Below are 17,472 nucleotides of genomic sequence, written 5' to 3'. Positions count from 1 at the left end.
TAGGTTATTTTACGACGCTTTATCAACATCTCAGGTTATTTAGCGTCTGAATGAGATGAAGGTGATAATGCCGGTAAAATGAGTCCGGGGTCCAGCACCGATAGTTACCCAGCATTTGCTCATATTGGGTTGAAAGAAACCCTCGGAAAAAACCTCAACAAGATAACTTGCCCCGACCGGGAATCTAACTCGGGCCACCTGGTTTCGCGGCCAGACCGTTACTCCACAGGTTTGTACTCAATGGTATCAGAAGACTGAAATATTATTAATAGACCTAATAATATTTTAGAGGTTAATTACACATTAATACTTATATTTAATGAAGCAAGGGCGTAGTAACACTGTAAGCTACAAATTTGGGAACAATGAGATATCAATTTAAAAATCCACTAACTTTGCCTTCTGTTTAATTTGTAAACCATTTAAAAATTCTAGTAACAATATTGTTGTGGCTCATACTTCAGTTATTTATAAAATAAAACCATCTGCCCTTCAATAAGGGTGACCACAAGGATCCAGAAAACAAATCTATACTATTAATAAATCTGTAGCCAAAATTTTTCTGGTAATTTTCGATTTTCCAAAAATAATTGGTGTTAACATGTATCATTAATCCTGAAACGGAAAATCGCTTTTTTGAAATGTTTGACTGTCTGTCTGTCTATCTGTCTGGATGTTTGTTACTTTTTCACTGATAATAGCTGAACCGATTTATATGAAAATTGGAATATAAATTAAGTTCTTTGTAACTTAGATATTAGGCTATATGGCATTCAAAACACTTTATTTAAAAGGGGGTTATAAGGGGGCTTGAATTAAATAAATCGAGATATCTCCCTTATTATTGATTTTTGTGACAAATGTTACATAACAAAAGGTTTTTTTTTAAATGATTTCCGATAAATTTTATTCTATGCAAAAGTTTGATAGGACTGATATTTAATGAGATAATTGAGTTTTAAAATTAAAATAACGCCATCTAAGGCGCTGCAATTAAATAAAAACAAATGACTTCGTCTATAAGGGGCCTTGGACAACAACAATCGAAAGCTATTAAACATAGCCTACAGAGAATGTTTCTGTGTTTGTATGAAGCAATATCGGAAACTAAATTAGCCGATTTGTAGAATTAATTATTATTTAACCAATGGAAAGTGTAGTTTCTCTAGATGGATATAATGCTATGATGTTATTACAGTAACGTCTGAGTGAATCGAGCACAGGTAAGATTAAAATAGCTTCTTATGCACAGAAAACTTGATAGGCTATTCTCTATATTCATTTACAAATGATCGCATTTTAATTATTAAATACAATTTAAATTAAGTGACATATTAAACCATATAGCCTTCTATGAAACACGAATGTTCCCTGGATCAAATGTGCTATTTTTATTACGTAATTACTTTATATTTATTTGTAACAAGTGCAGCGGAGCGCACGGGTACGGCTAGTACATATATAAAAGTTTACAATGAAAATACATACAATAAATTTCAAAAGAAAATTGAAGTGAATCATATTACTTGAAATAGAGATGAAACTGCAAATTTCAATTGAGTCCTTTAGAATTTCTCTAAGGGTTTTCTTAACATTGTAAAATGTGAATCCCTTTGATTTTAAAAGGTTATAGGTGTATTTGGAGATGGTACCACAGTCTAGTATATACAGTCCCGAAGCTCAATACGTAGTAAATATGCAAACATTAGATAGTTGCTCACCACTAGGATCGCTAATATCGCCTCATTACAGGCAATGCAAAATAGTACCGTCACAGTCTATTGTTTCTAGTACCCTCAAAACTCAAGCTTCGTGACTCCAAAAAGAAGTCCATGTACTGACCAACGATTAGCCATGATGTTTTACTTACTTACTTACAAATGGCTTTTAAGGAACCCGCAGGTTCATTGGCGGCCTCACATAAGCCCGACATCGGTCTCTATCCTGTGCAAAATCTTATACTGCTTGCTAAAATAAGGAAACCAAGTTTCATACATGATTCTCTTTTCAACATCAGTAAGTTTTGGCTTGTTGTGAATCTCTTTCAAACCTGATAGTCGAGTCTAATACTGTTCCTATGTTATATATATAGCAGTTTTATACCTATATCTTTACAAAGTAACTGCATAGGAAGTGCCTAAAGCATTACATTAAATTGTTGACAATCATCTGCAGTAGCTTCGATCTATGAAAATCTACACGATTTCTGGCAGATCAATGAATGTATGACCAATAATAATAATTATAAAAGACAAGTATGATTGAATAATTTCGAGGGAAAATTGTTCCGGGGCTGGGTATCGAACCCGGGACCTCTGGTTAAACGTGCCAATGCTCTAAGAACTGAGCTACCCGGGAACTCTACCAGGCACCGATCCAATTTTTCCCTCTATATCCACAGACCTCAAAGTGGGCTGACAACCTTCAAGCAACCAACAATGAGTGCACACTGACTCTGTGTGACTTAAATTGTGGTTTTCTGTTAAAGAACAGTGACGTGTATTATGCAAATCAAGCTTTCAGGTATGACTCCCTGTAAAGTTGATTTGAATAATTTCGAGGGAAAAATTGATCCGGGGCCGGGTATCGAACTGGGATCTTTGGTTAAACGTACTAACAATTGAATAACAATGGTTGAACATTAAACAATTTCGAAGACAAATTTATGCATTGTTCGGTAGTGCATTGGGGCCATTTTGAGCACTTTTTATAAACTGAAATCAACATATGATACAACAGAACAATGATAATTTTGGTTTTAATGGTTTTTTGCTCTAAAATCCATGCATCATTATAGCAGTGAAATTTCAATGGTGCATATCCTATAACGTGTCTTTTTTAAATTATAAATTCAAATACCATTAATATTGTTATTCACTTGTTTGTATTGGCTTTGGTCTGGAATCGTTTAATCCAAAGCCTCCTCAAATTGTTGTAGGCCTACTGAAGCATAACAATTTCCCTTAATTCAGTACACATACATTGTCATCAAAAGAGGTAATTAAAAAAAACAGTAGTTTATAAATGGCAAAAAAATGATTTTCTATGTACTGAGACCTCAAGGACCAAAAATGGGGAAATAAGTACATGGTACCATTTTAAAAAAAAACAGACTCCTTGGCACATTCTTTATAAATTAAAAGTATAATACTTGAAAACATGTTCAAAATATTCCTTCTTTGATACCTTAGAACTTTTGTATAAATAGTTTGTTCATAAAATTAGAAATAAGAAAGTTACAAGGATTGTTCCATACTTTTTACTCACTCTGTAGGCTATGTTATCGATCTTGCTAATAAATCGTGTAAACGTTTTATGACACATATGCAGAGTATTCAAAACTATACTGTGTTAGGAGAAATGTACAAGAAATTAACATCAACAGTGACGATCTTGCTTTTCCTTATCAATACTACCATTGAATTTGTTTAAATAAAATAATTTTTACTACCAGGCTAGTAAAAAATACACTAAAATGTACTACGAGAGATGTTCTTAATATTTCTGAACGAACCTGCGATTACTTAATTTCTTATTCTGGGAGTAACTTCCTTGATATTAGGAGAGGTAATTTTAAGATTACCAGTTCTGTATCTAACTTTATAAATATACGTAATCAATAATGGCAAAATTTACGAAATTTTACTAAAATATTTACTTTATATTAACAGTACTAGTCCACCGCTGTGGAGTAACGGTTAGCAAGCCTGACCGTTAAACCAGCGGGCCCGGGTTCAAATTCTGGTTGGGACAAGTTACATTGTTATTGATTTATTGATAAAAAAAGGTCGTGGTATCAGAGATACATAGGCAAAGTCAACAGAAACACAAACAAACTAAAATACTATATCAATACTAGTTTCCATAAATTCATTTATATCATAAAAAGGGGTTTTTGATTAGCCAGTCACGAATAACACGCCTAAATCTATTAAAATTAACAATATGTGCACTATAAGCAAGTTTATTAAACATAGACAAAGTAGTTGATCTAAACCATTGTTTAGAATTGGCTAATCTAACCCTAGGGGTCACAAGGTGGTAATTATGTCTTGTACCATAATGATGAATCTCACTATGTGGATAATAACTGTTTAAATTTATTATAGATTTATTAATTTGTCCTACAGAATAATATCTGTGATATTGACAATTAACATTTGAGGAGAAAAATTCGCTCCGGCGCCGGGGATCGAACCCGGGTTCTTGGTTCTACGTACCAAGCGCTCTGACCACTGAGCTACGCCGAATTCAATCCACAGCACCGGACCGAACCCCTCTCCTTCAGTGTTTCCCTTTGTGGCCTGACTCGAAGTTAGGCATATATGTTGACGTGTATGTCCAAGTCAACTGCCATTATATTAGGAGCGCACTCAGCTGAGTGACTTGTTTGGCCGGGATTCCGCAGTTAAGTGCACAGTAATCTGTACAAATATATGCACTGCAGCTATGAGAATATTATAGATTTGTTAATTTGTCATACAGAATAATATCTGTAATATTGACAATTAATATTGGAGGAGAAAAATTCTCTCCGGCGCCGGGGATCGAACCCGGTGCTGTGGATTGAATTCGGCGTAGCTCAGTGGTTAGAGCGCTTGGTACGTAGAACCAACAATCCGGGTTCGATCCCCGGCGCCGGAGCAAATTTTTCTCCTCAAATATTAAATGTTTAAATTTAACTTAACTTTAATTAAACAATGGAAAATATACAAATTCACAACAGTTAATATTCTTTCAGAAATAAACAAAGGTCTGCAGTGGTCATCAAAGTCAGAATCAGTGAAAATGCGTATTGTTTTTTTTTTTTTTTTTTTTTTTTTTTGCAAAAGAAACACTTGATCAATTTTCTGACAATTTCCCCACAAATAAATACCATAAGTAATAATACTATTAAAAAAAGCAAAATACGAGGTTTTAAGGCATTCCTTAGGTATAAGGTATCTAAGCCTCTTTAATAAATAGACTACTACTCTTGACAATCTAATACACAGGTCATTAATATGACCTTCCCAGGTCAATTTAGAGTCAAGAACAACACCCAAGACTTAAGGTTTATCCCGGGGTTCTTCCTAAACACATTAAGAACAACTGCTGGGTAACTTCAATGCTGAACCCTAGACTCATTTCGCGGGCATTATCACCATCTAGTTCTGACGCTAGATAACTATAGCAGTTGATAAAGCGTTGTGAAATAACCAATTAAAAATAGTACTATCTATAAAGATATCACTTTCGCGCTATAGCGTTGTGGTCTAAGGCAGGGATATCACTACACAACAAGCAATACAAATCCAATAATGTTCGTTTTTTAGCAATATAAAGTACAATCATCACCCTTACGGAAATGTTTTGCGGGTTCTCGAGAGCATACAGTACAGGCGCTTTGATATCCCTGGCATCATGCCTGGATTCGCGTTACGGAATGCGCACTGGTTCGAGTCCTCATGGGAAGGAATTTTCTCATGAAATTTCAGCCATTGTATGGGACCGGAGCCCACCCAGTATTGTGATATACTTTGGCAGCTATGACAGGTAACGAAATACCGTCACGGAAACCAGCTGTAAGGGTTAAGGGACTAACGTGCTTACTACACGTTACCTCGGTATTGGTTGGATGATCGCTCACCTTTGTCGAGGCATGTCGACGTGAGGCAAGCAGACGGCTGGTCGGCCTTGACCTTCATGGGCTATCACGCCACGAACTTAATTTCTAATTTAATAATTTGTAATAATAATAATGGGTAATATACGAGTATGTTTGTATTTACTTTTATGTATGGTCAACAGTCCGAAAACTTCTTGCAACCTCATAAGTGACACCAATAAGACATCACTCATGCGGCAATTAAGACAGTACATAATGGGACAGGATGATTAGTTCCTTCCTCGTCCACTACATACATCGCTGATTAGCTACATATTACACTAATCAGACTTCAGATGCATACAATTATTTTTCTTCCTCTGATACATTCGTCAAGCGAGATCTACTGGCTGATAATAGATGTAGGCCTACATATCAGCCACAACCTCAATCAGTGGTAAATTTCTTGATTCACACAACTAATTTCTACATTCATATAAATAATCAGTAATTATTTCTGATTATCCACAATACAGATTTAAAACATTGTAAAAATGTTGTCTAAATAATTGTTCTCACTGCTTATATCAGCTGCTTGTTTAAGCGGAAGACGTGAATATGTTAGGAGAAAACCCATAAAATTTTAGGATAAACATGGGAATTTTACTCCAAGCAAGTAATGAAATAGGTTTGGAAGTAAACCCCGAAAAAAAAAACAAAGTAAATGATTATGTCTCATCACCAGAACATAGTACGAAATGGAAATATAAAAAAAGGAAATTTATCCTTCGAAGAGGTGGAAAAAATTCAAATATCTTGAAGCAACATTAACATATATAAATGACACTCGAGAGGAAATTAAACGTAGGATAAATATGGAGAAATGCCTGATATTAATCGATTGAGAAGCTCTTATCATCGAATCTGATTTCAAAAAAGCTGAAAGTTAGAATTTATAAAGCAGTTATATCACCGGTTGTTCTGTATAGTTGTCAAACTTGGACTCTCACTTTGAGAGAGGAACAGGGGTAAATAGTGTTCGAGAATAAGGTACTTAGGAAAATATTTGGCGCTAAAGGGGGTGAAATTACAGGAGAAATGAAAAAAAAAATTACACAACGCAGAACTGCACGCATTGTATTCTTTATTTAACATAATTAGGAACGTTAAATCCAGACGTTTGAGATTAGCAGGGCGTGTAGCACGAATGAGTGAACCCAAAAATGCATATACTGTAGAGTGTTAGTTGAGAGACCTGAAGGAAAAATATATTTGGGGACGCCGAGACATAGATGGAAGGATAATAATAAAATGGGTTTGAGAGATATGATAGTAGGGACTGGATTAATCTTGCTCAGGATAAGGACGGATAAAGGGCTTATGTGAGGGCGGCAATGAACCTCCGGGATCTCTAAGAGCCATTTGTAGGTAAGTAAGTCCTCACCAGAAATCTCATTGTCAGATGAGTTATTGGAAGCTATAATTTATTTTAAAATATATTCCTGCTAGCAATTCTTAAACAACCCTCAAAATAACGAGTATATCTACACAGTTTGAAATGGTACTATAAAAAGAAAATAGGTCAGTGTTATTGAAATGTGTGAAAGCTTTTATTATTTCATGTTTCACTACATATTATTTTAATTAAACGCAGGAAGAAACGTTGCCATGGCAATGCTTAAGATGAACTGCTAGGCTTGATAGCACTGCCATGTGGTGTCGATGATGTCCACACACTCGCTGATGGCCTTGTCTTGTACGTTGTTGGTGCACCCAGTGAAGTTACCAACCCGTGATGGAACCTGTCTTCTGTAGTCTGCCATCACGCTCAGAATGGCGGCCATCAGCTTGTCCCTTCCGTCGAAGACCTGCACACCCACTGTGTTCAGACAGTCTGCCATGCCGTCGCTGTTGTTCTGGTTGGTGTTGACACAGTCTGTGACGTTGCCATTAGCAACACCCAATCGCTCTTGAGCCAAGGCGACCAAATTGTCGAGAGTCTGGTAGTACGGCTGCAGATCTGCAGACGCGTTCTGCAGGCATACCTGGATTCCTGGGCCTAAAAACCAACAATGATCATGTTAAGTGTTAGGGGAAAATACCACAATATAAAGCTCTTCGCAAATGAATTTATGTAAAGTCCACATATAAACAACTTGTAGGCTAATTGCTCATTACGTAATGGGATGTACGAATAACAGACATCTACCGCAGTCGCTTTGCAGGCGAACATGACACATCCGATGACTTTACTGGCGCTTGTTTTATATCCAACAAGATAGGACATTATGTATCATAACTACTCTGAAAATAAGAATTTGCGGGAAAAGTTTTATGGAACATTTCAGCCCTATTTTTACCTCTATATTACACCTGCAACGTTTGTACAGTTATTTATGAATCACCCTGTATGTTCTAATTGCCTTTCACTTGAAAATGTATTTAAATTGACACTTAATTTTTATAACTGAGCCCGTCTATCATTAAAATCCACGAACCGTTACTTACTTTATGCCTTAAGTATAATTACTACTACTATTATTATTATTATTATTATTATTATTATTATTATTATTATTATTGCTTAAAGCTCGTTGTACATTGTGTTTTATTTACAAAATCAGTATTGTTAGACGACTCGCTAATTTTGCTGATACTAATGAGGAAACAATAAAATAATAATAATAATAATAATAATAATAATAATAATAATAATAATAATAATAATAATAATAACAAACTCGAAGAGAGGGGAACAGCAGTTTTGACTTACCAGCTTCCTGGAGGATGGTCTGGTACTTGGGGTCGTTCTTATTTGTGCAAGCCGTTCCATCCACGCCTGCTGCAGGAGTCTTGAAAGCGATGGCCATTTTAGTTTCTGTAATAAGAGCTATTAATCCTTCAGGATCTGAACTCTGGATCTTCATACTTTGGAGCAAGTTGTTTGCATCTTGTTTTGCATTGCCAGCCATTCGTTTGAAGTTGTTGGCCAGTTTGGAAATCTTGCCATATGCGTGTTGTACCATGTCGTCAATGGAGGCGATAGGCTCGCCTGGGGCATATCCGAACTGGGTGGCAGCAGACAGGCCCTGTGGGCGTTCATATGAGTACATGTCAGTAGCAGTAGGAGTAGTAGCAGTAGTAGTACGACTTTCAGTAGTGGCAGCAGAATTTTATTAACAGCTTTTGGGCTGCAGGTCTTATTTTGCGTAGATATCCAAAGAGAAGATTCTTTAGTAGGTTATTTTACGACACTTTATCAACATCTTAGGTTATTTAACGTTTGAATGATATGAAGGTGATAATGCCAGTGAAATGAGTCCGGGGTTCAGCACCGAAAGAAACCAGCATTCACTCATATTGAGTTGAGGCAAAACCCGGGAAAAACCTCAACCAAGTTTCCCCGACCGGGAATCGAACCCGGGCCACCTGGTTTCGCGGCCAGACGCGTTAACCATTACTCACAGGTATGGACGCAAAAGAAGTTATCAGATGATAGACAACATGAAGATATATGGATCATAAGTTGAGACTAGGAGAAAGGCACAAAACAGGAAAGATTGGAGAATGCTGGGTTTACAGTTAAAGATTTGCCCTTGGACAGAACACTATGAATGAATTAATATACTTAACATACTTTTAAACACAAATTACTTATTTTTGACAACATTTCGTATTTATAGTGATTCCGAAAATCTACCATCTTTACACATGACGACTCGAGCCAGAGCTCTTTCTGAAGGCGACTCCCAGGCATGATGTCTTAGACCACTATGCAACGGAGCAGGGCTTCTTTCATTTATGGTATTCATTTAATTTCTTTTTACTAGGTCTACGGCAGTTTGTCCTTTAAATCGTATTTGTACTACTAATTTCTCATACTTACAAACTGGCACAGCGCAATAGCGAGGAGGATTTTAGCAGCCATGGCTTTGATGTTTCTTCCGGTATTCTGTGGAAAGTGAAGTGTGCCTATTTGCTTGATTGTCGGCGCTTTTATACTTCTGCGCCTACAGGTACACTAGCTAGGTATTGTAACAGATTTAAAACACTGCAAGCTGAGTCAATAAACCTACACAGAGCCCGTAAATTGGAGGTGTCGTTGAAGGAGTTCGATTTCGTGGTTGCACAGGTGTTGTTTATCAGTTTACATATAGTCAAGGTTTGGTTATTTGGGTAGCGTGGGTTTCTATATTTGACAATAGGCCAATTTGCGGTTGTAAGAGTAATAATAGTGGTTGCTTTTAGGACATGTCAGCATCTGTGGCTTCTTCTGCCCTTTCACTAATATTGTTAAAAATAAAATTAGTTCGTAGCCTCCATGCGTGGCAGAAACGTGTGTTGATCGCTAAAACACTCGATATGATTCCTGCACAAGACATAAACCAATCAGTACAACACGCAATGAAACGATCGCCACACACTATCTAGTCTTCAGGTACAAAGCGTGAACAAGTCAATAGAACTTGCACTAGACCTAGATACATGTCATGATGTAAGAATAAAAAGGCTGTATTTGAATTTCAATAATTTTTTTATTCTTTGGGAGAGAGAGTTATTTTTAATAATAAGTTTATTGCCAAAAGAATATAATTTAATTGTGAATATACAAAATTCTAGAACTCCCCGGAAAGACAGTTATCTCGTGCTCAGGGAAGGATTCGATACATAATAAATTTACATTCATAAATTACATTAAAATAACATCTAAAAATTAAAAAATTCCTAATAAAAATTGCTTACGTATTATCTTCTTAAATCTGAAACTTTTGAAATTAAATAGATGAGGGTATTTGTCTATTAATTTGTTATCATTTCTAGGGTTGATATTAGTGCTATGGTTGAAAGCAGTACTAGTTATACAATTGGGTTCAAACAAACGTATTGTACCCAACCTTTGGTTTTGTATTTGTGAATACAGGATTCGAAATATGTGTAATTTTTATGTATAAAATGTAATAATACATTAATATAAATTTTATGTATTTTCAAGACTATATATTTTAATACATTTTCGGTTGAATAATTAATTACTAGGTTTTAGACATATTTTAATTATTCTTCTCTGTAATAAATCTAATGGTGTAAGATTAGTTTTTAAAGTACTTTCACGTCCTAATATTCCATATTGGATTATAGACTGAAATAAGGCAAGGTAAACTGTATGTAGTACGTCTACTGATAAGTAATTTCGTAACTGAATAAAATAATATATAATTTTACTAATTTTCTGCAATGATAGTTAATATCTTTGTCCAATTTCAGAAGTTTATCAGTAACAAATTCCAAAACATTTAATATCTGAAGATTCATTTACAATTGAACAATTACAGCAAATTGCGGAACAACCCGAATTGTGTAGTTTAATGTTTAGGGGAGAACTAGGCAATTTATAAAATGTACTAGATAATGTAAAAGGAATATCTACAGTTTTAACTTGAAATTTGAATTAAGAAATACTTGTCATTTTTAATTCAATTCTTCTGAAATTCTCATATGCTTTCATTAAGGGAAGACATACATAGAGAAGAATAAAGAAGTGTATGTAGTATTTGTGCACTTAGAAAAAGCTTTTGACACAGTAGACTGGAATAAACTGGTGGGGATGCTAAAGAGAATTAGTGTGGATTGGAAAGAGAGAAGTCTGTTCAGTAATATGAAACGAGTGAAAGTCAGGATAGGAGAAGAAATGTCAGAAGGAAGTGAAATTGGGAGAGGAGTATGTCAAAGATATCCTTTATCACCTACCCCATTCAACATCTACTTGAAGGATTTAGTAACAAACTTTTTTCAGAAAATGGGAGGAATGATAGTAGGAGGAAGAAAAATAAAGTGCATAAGATTTGCTGTTGATATGACGTTGTTATCAGAAGAAGAGATGATACTGAAGGATATTCTACTGGAGCTAAATGACAGCTGTGAGCAGTATGGGATGAAATGTTAAAAAATGTTATGTTTTACTTAACGACGCTCGCAACTGCAGAGGTTATATCAGCGTCGCCGGATGTGCCGGAATTTTGTCCCGCAGTAGTTCTTTTACATGCCAGTAAATCTACTGACATGAGCGTGTCGCATTTAAGCACACTTAAATGCCATCGACCTGGCCCAGGATCGAACCCGCAACCTTGGGCATAGAAGGCCAGCGCTATACCAACTTGCCAACCAGGTCGACCAGTATGAAATGAAGATAAATGCAAGAGCATGGTCATAGGGAGAAAAATACGGAAGATAAACTTGCGAAATCTAAATGAGATAGAAGAGCAAGTGGACAGCTTCAAATACTTGGGGTGTACTATAAGCAGTAAAATGAGCTGCTGCCAGGAAGTGAAAAATAGGATAGCAAGCTTTTAATAAAAAATTGAGTATCTTCTGCCGACCTCTGGAAAAAGAATTAAGGAAGAAACTAGTGAAGTTCTTTGTATGGAGAGTGGCATTGTACGGGACAGAAACATGGACATTACGGCGAAGTGAAGAGAAGGGAATAGAAGCATTTAAAATGTGGATATGGAGAAAAATGGAACGTGTGAAGCGGACAGATCGAATAAGAAATGAAGCTGTGTTGGAAAGAGTAGGTGAAGAAAGAATGATGCTGAAACTGATCAGGAATAGGAAAAGGAATTGGCTGGGTCACTCGAAGAGGAGAAACTGCATACTGAAGGATGCACTGGAAGGAATGGTGAACGGGAGAAGAGTTCGGGTCAGAAGAAGATATCAGATGATAAATGATTATGATATATGGATCATATCAGGAAACAAAGACGAAGGCAGATAATATGAAAGTTTGGAGAAAGCTGGGTTTGCAGTAAAAGATCTGCCCTTGGGCAAACACTAAATGAAATGAATGAGTCTATGATATGATTTTCATATTCAAAAATCTGCTACATTTATTTTGCTGAAATAATATTTTTTTCAAATAGAATCTTTTTACGCTGAAAAACATTTTTCTAGTGAAGAGTTGTCAGACTCTTCTACGGTTGTAACTTTGAGAGGAAACGAGGACAAGAGTGGAAGTTAACTAGAATTATGATATCAGAAGACTTAAGTATTATAATAGTAATATACGTTACAAGAGCGGTATGTTGATGTTTTCATGTCCGAGGAAAAGATTGAAAAAGCGAAACGTAGTTGAGCTTTTTTAATTTCCGGGAACATGAAAACAAACATACCGCTCGTGTATCGTACATTATTTTGTGCGAAGATCGTTTATTACATACCTGAAAGACAATTTCTAATTAGTTGTAATGAAATCTCCATCTTGGTTTCTGTTCAATGACGGCAACTTTTAAAAACTAAAATGTCTATCTTCAACATTGTTGCTATAAAATGTTTTCTGTGTTTACTATATTCCAGCAAGCCGTGATATACGTCTGTCTTTTTTCCCCCCAATCTATAAATGCGAACTTAAAACAAATGGTAAGGTTATGTAATGATTTATTTTTCATTTTAATATTTTAACAATATTATTTATATAACATATTGCAGTAATAACATCGGCATCTGGAATCTTGTTGATCTTTTCACGGCTTCCTTAATGTTACTTGCATTACAAATCCAGTAACTTTTGTGGTGTTGTAGAGTTTACTTAATTTTTGCAAATATTTAAAAACAATAATTAACAGTGCAATTTAGGTGAAATTGCAGTGGTAAGTTTCCAATTTATATTTATTACTATGTTAAACGTCTCTAAAAATAATATGTTAAAAGCCTAAAGCAGTTAAATGAATATGGCGCTTAAGCGGTAAGAAGAGGGAAATTGTTATGTGTGTTACGTTGGGAATACTGAATGTGGTATTTCACACTTACCGCGTATTGGTTTTGTGCGGAAAGCAAGCAAATACGTACGATCTCTCACAAAAATATTTTATATATGAATTGAAAATTAATACTTAGAACTAAGTATTGGTATTATGGCATGAGATGAAATGAAGCAAAGACGTAACAACGCTGTATGCGGCAAATTTGGGAACAGTGAGATTTCAAGGTACAAATGCACTAATTTTGTCTCTGTTTAGTTTTCCGTTACCTTTATAAACCATTTAAAAATTGTACTTACAATATTGTTATGGCCTATACTTCATTATTAATAATACTTTAGAATTGAAATTTACAAAAATATATTAGGACTAGATATTTGTATTATGACACAGGAAACCTTAATAATTAACCAGTGGCGTAGCTCAGCAGTTTCACTCAGGCGTGAATTAGATTCCAGCTTTGGCTGATTATCTGGTTGGGAATGTTAGGTAATCCTAGTCCTCATGTCGCCAAATACCATCTCGCTATCTTCAATTTTATCGACGCTAAATAACCTAGTAGTTAATACAGCGTCGTTAAATAACCAAGTAAAAACTGTAACTACAAGTAATAAATAAATGTCTGTAAAAACCTTTTGTGTTTTTATTCTGTTAATGTAGTATTTCAGAATATATTACTTTTGAGGTTAAATATTGTTGTTTTGTATTTCCGCTCTGAGTAGTTGACAATAGTATTCAGTATGCCGTGACAGATAGTAGTTTGTTTTTGAACTTCATTACAAGGAAACATAATAATGTCTTTTGCTGTGTTTTATAATGATTATCATCATTTACGTAAGTAATTCGGTTTTACAAGTCATTTAATTTTATTCCTTGTTTAATCTCATTAAATTGCACTCGTGGTTTCATCTAATTAGCATAATTCCATAACAGCACTCGTGCAATATACGAGTAATATAATAAATTTAGCTTCCCTTATGTAAAGGTTGCCAGATTTGACAAAGCGTATTATATATAATTTGGAAACACACCTAAAAGGTAAAATGATATACATTTGAAACGGTTAGGGAATCGAATATACAAAATGTCAGAAAAATTTACACCTAAGTAGCGTTTGTGCTCATTTACAGTTAAGAAAGGGGGGAAAAATATCATCATATAGATTAGAATGTCGAACTGGTTGGCGAGCTGGTATAGCGCTGGCCTTCTATGCCCAAGGTTGTGGGTTCGATCCCGAGCCAGGTCGATGGCATTTAAGTGTGCTTAAATGCGACAGGCTCATGTCAGTAGATTTACTGGCATGTAAAAGAACTCCTGCGGGACAAAATTCCGGCACATCCGGCGACGCTGATATAACCTTTGCCGTTGCGAGCGTCGTTAAATAAATCATAACATTTAGATTAGAATGATTTGAATGCCATATACCGCAAGAAAAATAATATTATTACTGACGATTCCCAATAATGTTGATATTTTAAATTGAAAATGAATATTATTTTTCATAATTATTACCTAAATTTTCTAGACCAATTAATGTCCTAAGTGCTTGTGCTAGTGCTATTGTTATATTATTATTATTATTATTATTATTATTATTATTATTATTATTATTATTATTATTATTAACAAGTGTAAAGTCGTTAAAAATGTAGGCAAATCTATAATCTGTTAGGAGAAATATCTACAAGAAATTAACATCAGCTGTGACGATACTGTTTTTTTTTTCTTATAAATACTACCAACAATTTATTTAAGTAAAATAACTTTTACTATCAGGCTAGTAACAGGATGGTAGGAGAGGAATTCTTATATTTCTGAACGAACCTGCGATTTCTTAAAATGTTAATTTGGAAAGAACGTCTGTATTATTAGTGGAGGCATTTTTAAGCTTATAAGTTCCAAATTAATGTTAAATAGGAAAGATTCGAGAAAGCTGGGTTTGCAGTGAAAGACATGCCCTTGGGCAGAACACTGAATGAATGAATGAATGAATGAATGAATGAATGAATGAATGAATGAATGAATGAATGAATGAATGAATGAATGAATGAAGGCTATGTCATTAATAATGATATTTCAAGAAATGTTATTAAAATATTTACATTAAAGTACATTAACATGCTACTTATAAAAGTATCATTCCCGCGCCGTAGCACCGTGGTCAAAGGCATCATGCTTGTTACGGAATACGCGCTGGTTCGAGTCTTCACGGAAAGAAAATTTCGGCCAGTATATGGGATCGATGCCCAGCCAGCATCGTGATGTATTTGGGGAACTATGATAGGTAGCGAAATCTGATTACAGGAACCAGTTATTACGGCTGAGAGATCATCTTGATAACCACACGCTACCCCAGTCTGGCAGGATGATCGTTCACCTCTGTCAAGGCGTACTGACGCAAGCATCCGGCTGCTCGGCATTGGACTTCATCAGCTATCGTGTTATGGACTTAATTTTTAACGTAATAATCTATAATAATAAATATTGAGTAATCACCATGTAATATCTACAGTATTTGTATGGAGCCTACTCGTATGTTTGCCAAGTGTCCGAAAATTTGTTGTAACCTTATAAGTGACACCAATAAGACAACTCTCATGAGGCAACTAAGCAGTAGATAAAGGGATAGGGTTGCTAATTCCTTTATCGTCCACTACATCCATCGCTGACTAGTAACATGTTTCACTAATCAGACTTCAGATGCATACAAACAAATTGTTCTTCCTCTGACACATATCGTCAAGTGAGATGTACTGCATGATAATGTATGTACAGATCAGCCAGAATCTCAATCAGACGTAAATTTCTGATTTATACAACTAACTTTTACATTCACATAAATAATCAGTAATTACTTCTGATTATTAACAATATCGATATAAATTATTAATATTGTAAATGTTTGAAGTAACTAATGAAATAGGTTTGGAAGTAAACTCCGAAAAAAAAGTATATGATTATATCTGCTGACCAGAATATAGCGTGGTGAGTCAGTGAAGTTATGGTTTTACAATTCAGTGAATAGTTTCGATCAATGATAATTTATAGTGCCAGTGAAATGTGTTATATAGTGTCAGTGAAATGTGTCATAGTGCCAGTACAGTGAGTGAGATGAGAGTAAAGTGAAAGATTATTATCAGTACCAATGTGAAACTTATGTAGGGCCTATACATGTGGGTTGAAATGTAAAATTAGGTTTACTTATTAATTAGGTTATTTTATGTAAATGTATTATGTATTGCAATCTGTATTGTAATTTTATTGTGTATTATTTTTATTACGTGTACCACTGCCACCGTGTGTTTGCCCACTTGCAGTGTAAATAAATATACACATAGTACCAAATGGAAATATAAAAATAGGACATTTATTTTTTGGAAAAATTCAAATATCTTGGAGCAACAGTAACAAATATAAATGACACTCGAGAGCAAATTAAACGCAGAATAAATATGGGAAATGCCTGTTAATATTCGGTTGAGAAGTTTTTGTCATCCAGTCTGCTTTCAGAAATACTGAAAGTTACAATTTATAAAACAGTTATATTGCCGGTTGTTCTGTATGGTTGTAAAACTTGGACTCTCACATTGAGAGAGGAACAGAGGTCAAGGGTGTTCGAGAATAAGGTTCTTACGCAATATTTGGGGCTAAGAGGGATGAAGTTACAGGAGAATGGAGAAAGTTAGACAATGCAGATATCCACGCATTATATTCTTCACCCAACAACATTAGGAACATTAAATCCAGACGTTTAAGAAGGACAGGGCATGTAGCACATATGGGCGAATCCAGAAATGCATATACTGTAGAGTGTTAGTTGGGATTTATTTGGGAGACCTGAGGGAAAACGATCTTTTAATGAGGCTGAGACATAGATGGGAGGATAATATTAAAATTGATTTCAGGAAAGTGGGATAAGATGGTAGGGGCTAGATTGATCTTGCTCAGGATAGGGACGGATGAAGGGCTTATGAAAGGGGGGGGGCGGCAATGAACCTCCGGATTCTCTATAAGCCATTTGTAAGTCAGTCCTCACCAGAAATGTCATTGTCAGATGTGTTATTGGAAACTATAACGAGTATATCTACACAGTTTGAAATGGTACCATAAACAGAAAATAGGCCACTGTTA

General features: G+C 35.2%; 1 protein-coding gene and 1 non-coding gene across 2 annotated transcripts; both read right to left on the bottom strand.

The window, feature by feature from the left end:
* Positions 1-4,177: 4,177 nt before the first annotated feature.
* Positions 4,178-4,250, bottom strand: TRNAT-CGU (transfer RNA threonine (anticodon CGU)). The gene has a single exon. It is a non-coding gene; the product is annotated as a tRNA-Thr (tRNA).
* A 2,923-nt stretch (positions 4,251-7,173) lies between these two features.
* LOC138713797 (uncharacterized) lies at positions 7,174-9,541 on the bottom strand. The gene is made up of 3 exons (XM_069846221.1): positions 9,474-9,541; positions 8,361-8,676; positions 7,174-7,646 (listed from the first exon to the last, which is right to left on the bottom strand). Exons 1-3 carry the CDS (start codon positions 9,513-9,515, stop codon positions 7,279-7,281), a joined length of 726 nt encoding a protein of 241 aa, XP_069702322.1. The 5' UTR covers positions 9,516-9,541; the 3' UTR covers positions 7,174-7,278.
* Between the last annotated feature and the right edge of the window lie 7,931 nt (positions 9,542-17,472).

This window comes from Periplaneta americana, chromosome 14 (genome assembly GCF_040183065.1).
Source record: "Periplaneta americana isolate PAMFEO1 chromosome 14, P.americana_PAMFEO1_priV1, whole genome shotgun sequence".
Lineage (NCBI taxonomy): Eukaryota > Metazoa > Arthropoda > Insecta > Blattodea > Blattidae > Periplaneta > Periplaneta americana.
Note: the sequence above shows the minus strand (reverse complement) of the source record. Positions and strands in the feature narration are given on the sequence as shown.

Bases quoted from the DNA above. Each gene is read 5' to 3' on its own strand.
- LOC138713797 (XM_069846221.1), bottom strand. From the start codon at position 9,515: ATGGCTGCTAAAATCCTCCTCGCTATTGCGCTGTGCCAGTTT. The intron at 8,677-9,473 runs GTAAGTATGAGA...GAACGCCCACAG, and splicing joins CTATTGCGCTGTGCCAGTTT to GGCCTGTCTGCTGCCACCCA. The intron at 7,647-8,360 runs GTAAGTCAAAAC...GTTGGTTTTTAG, and splicing joins GACCATCCTCCAGGAAGCTG to GCCCAGGAATCCAGGTATGC.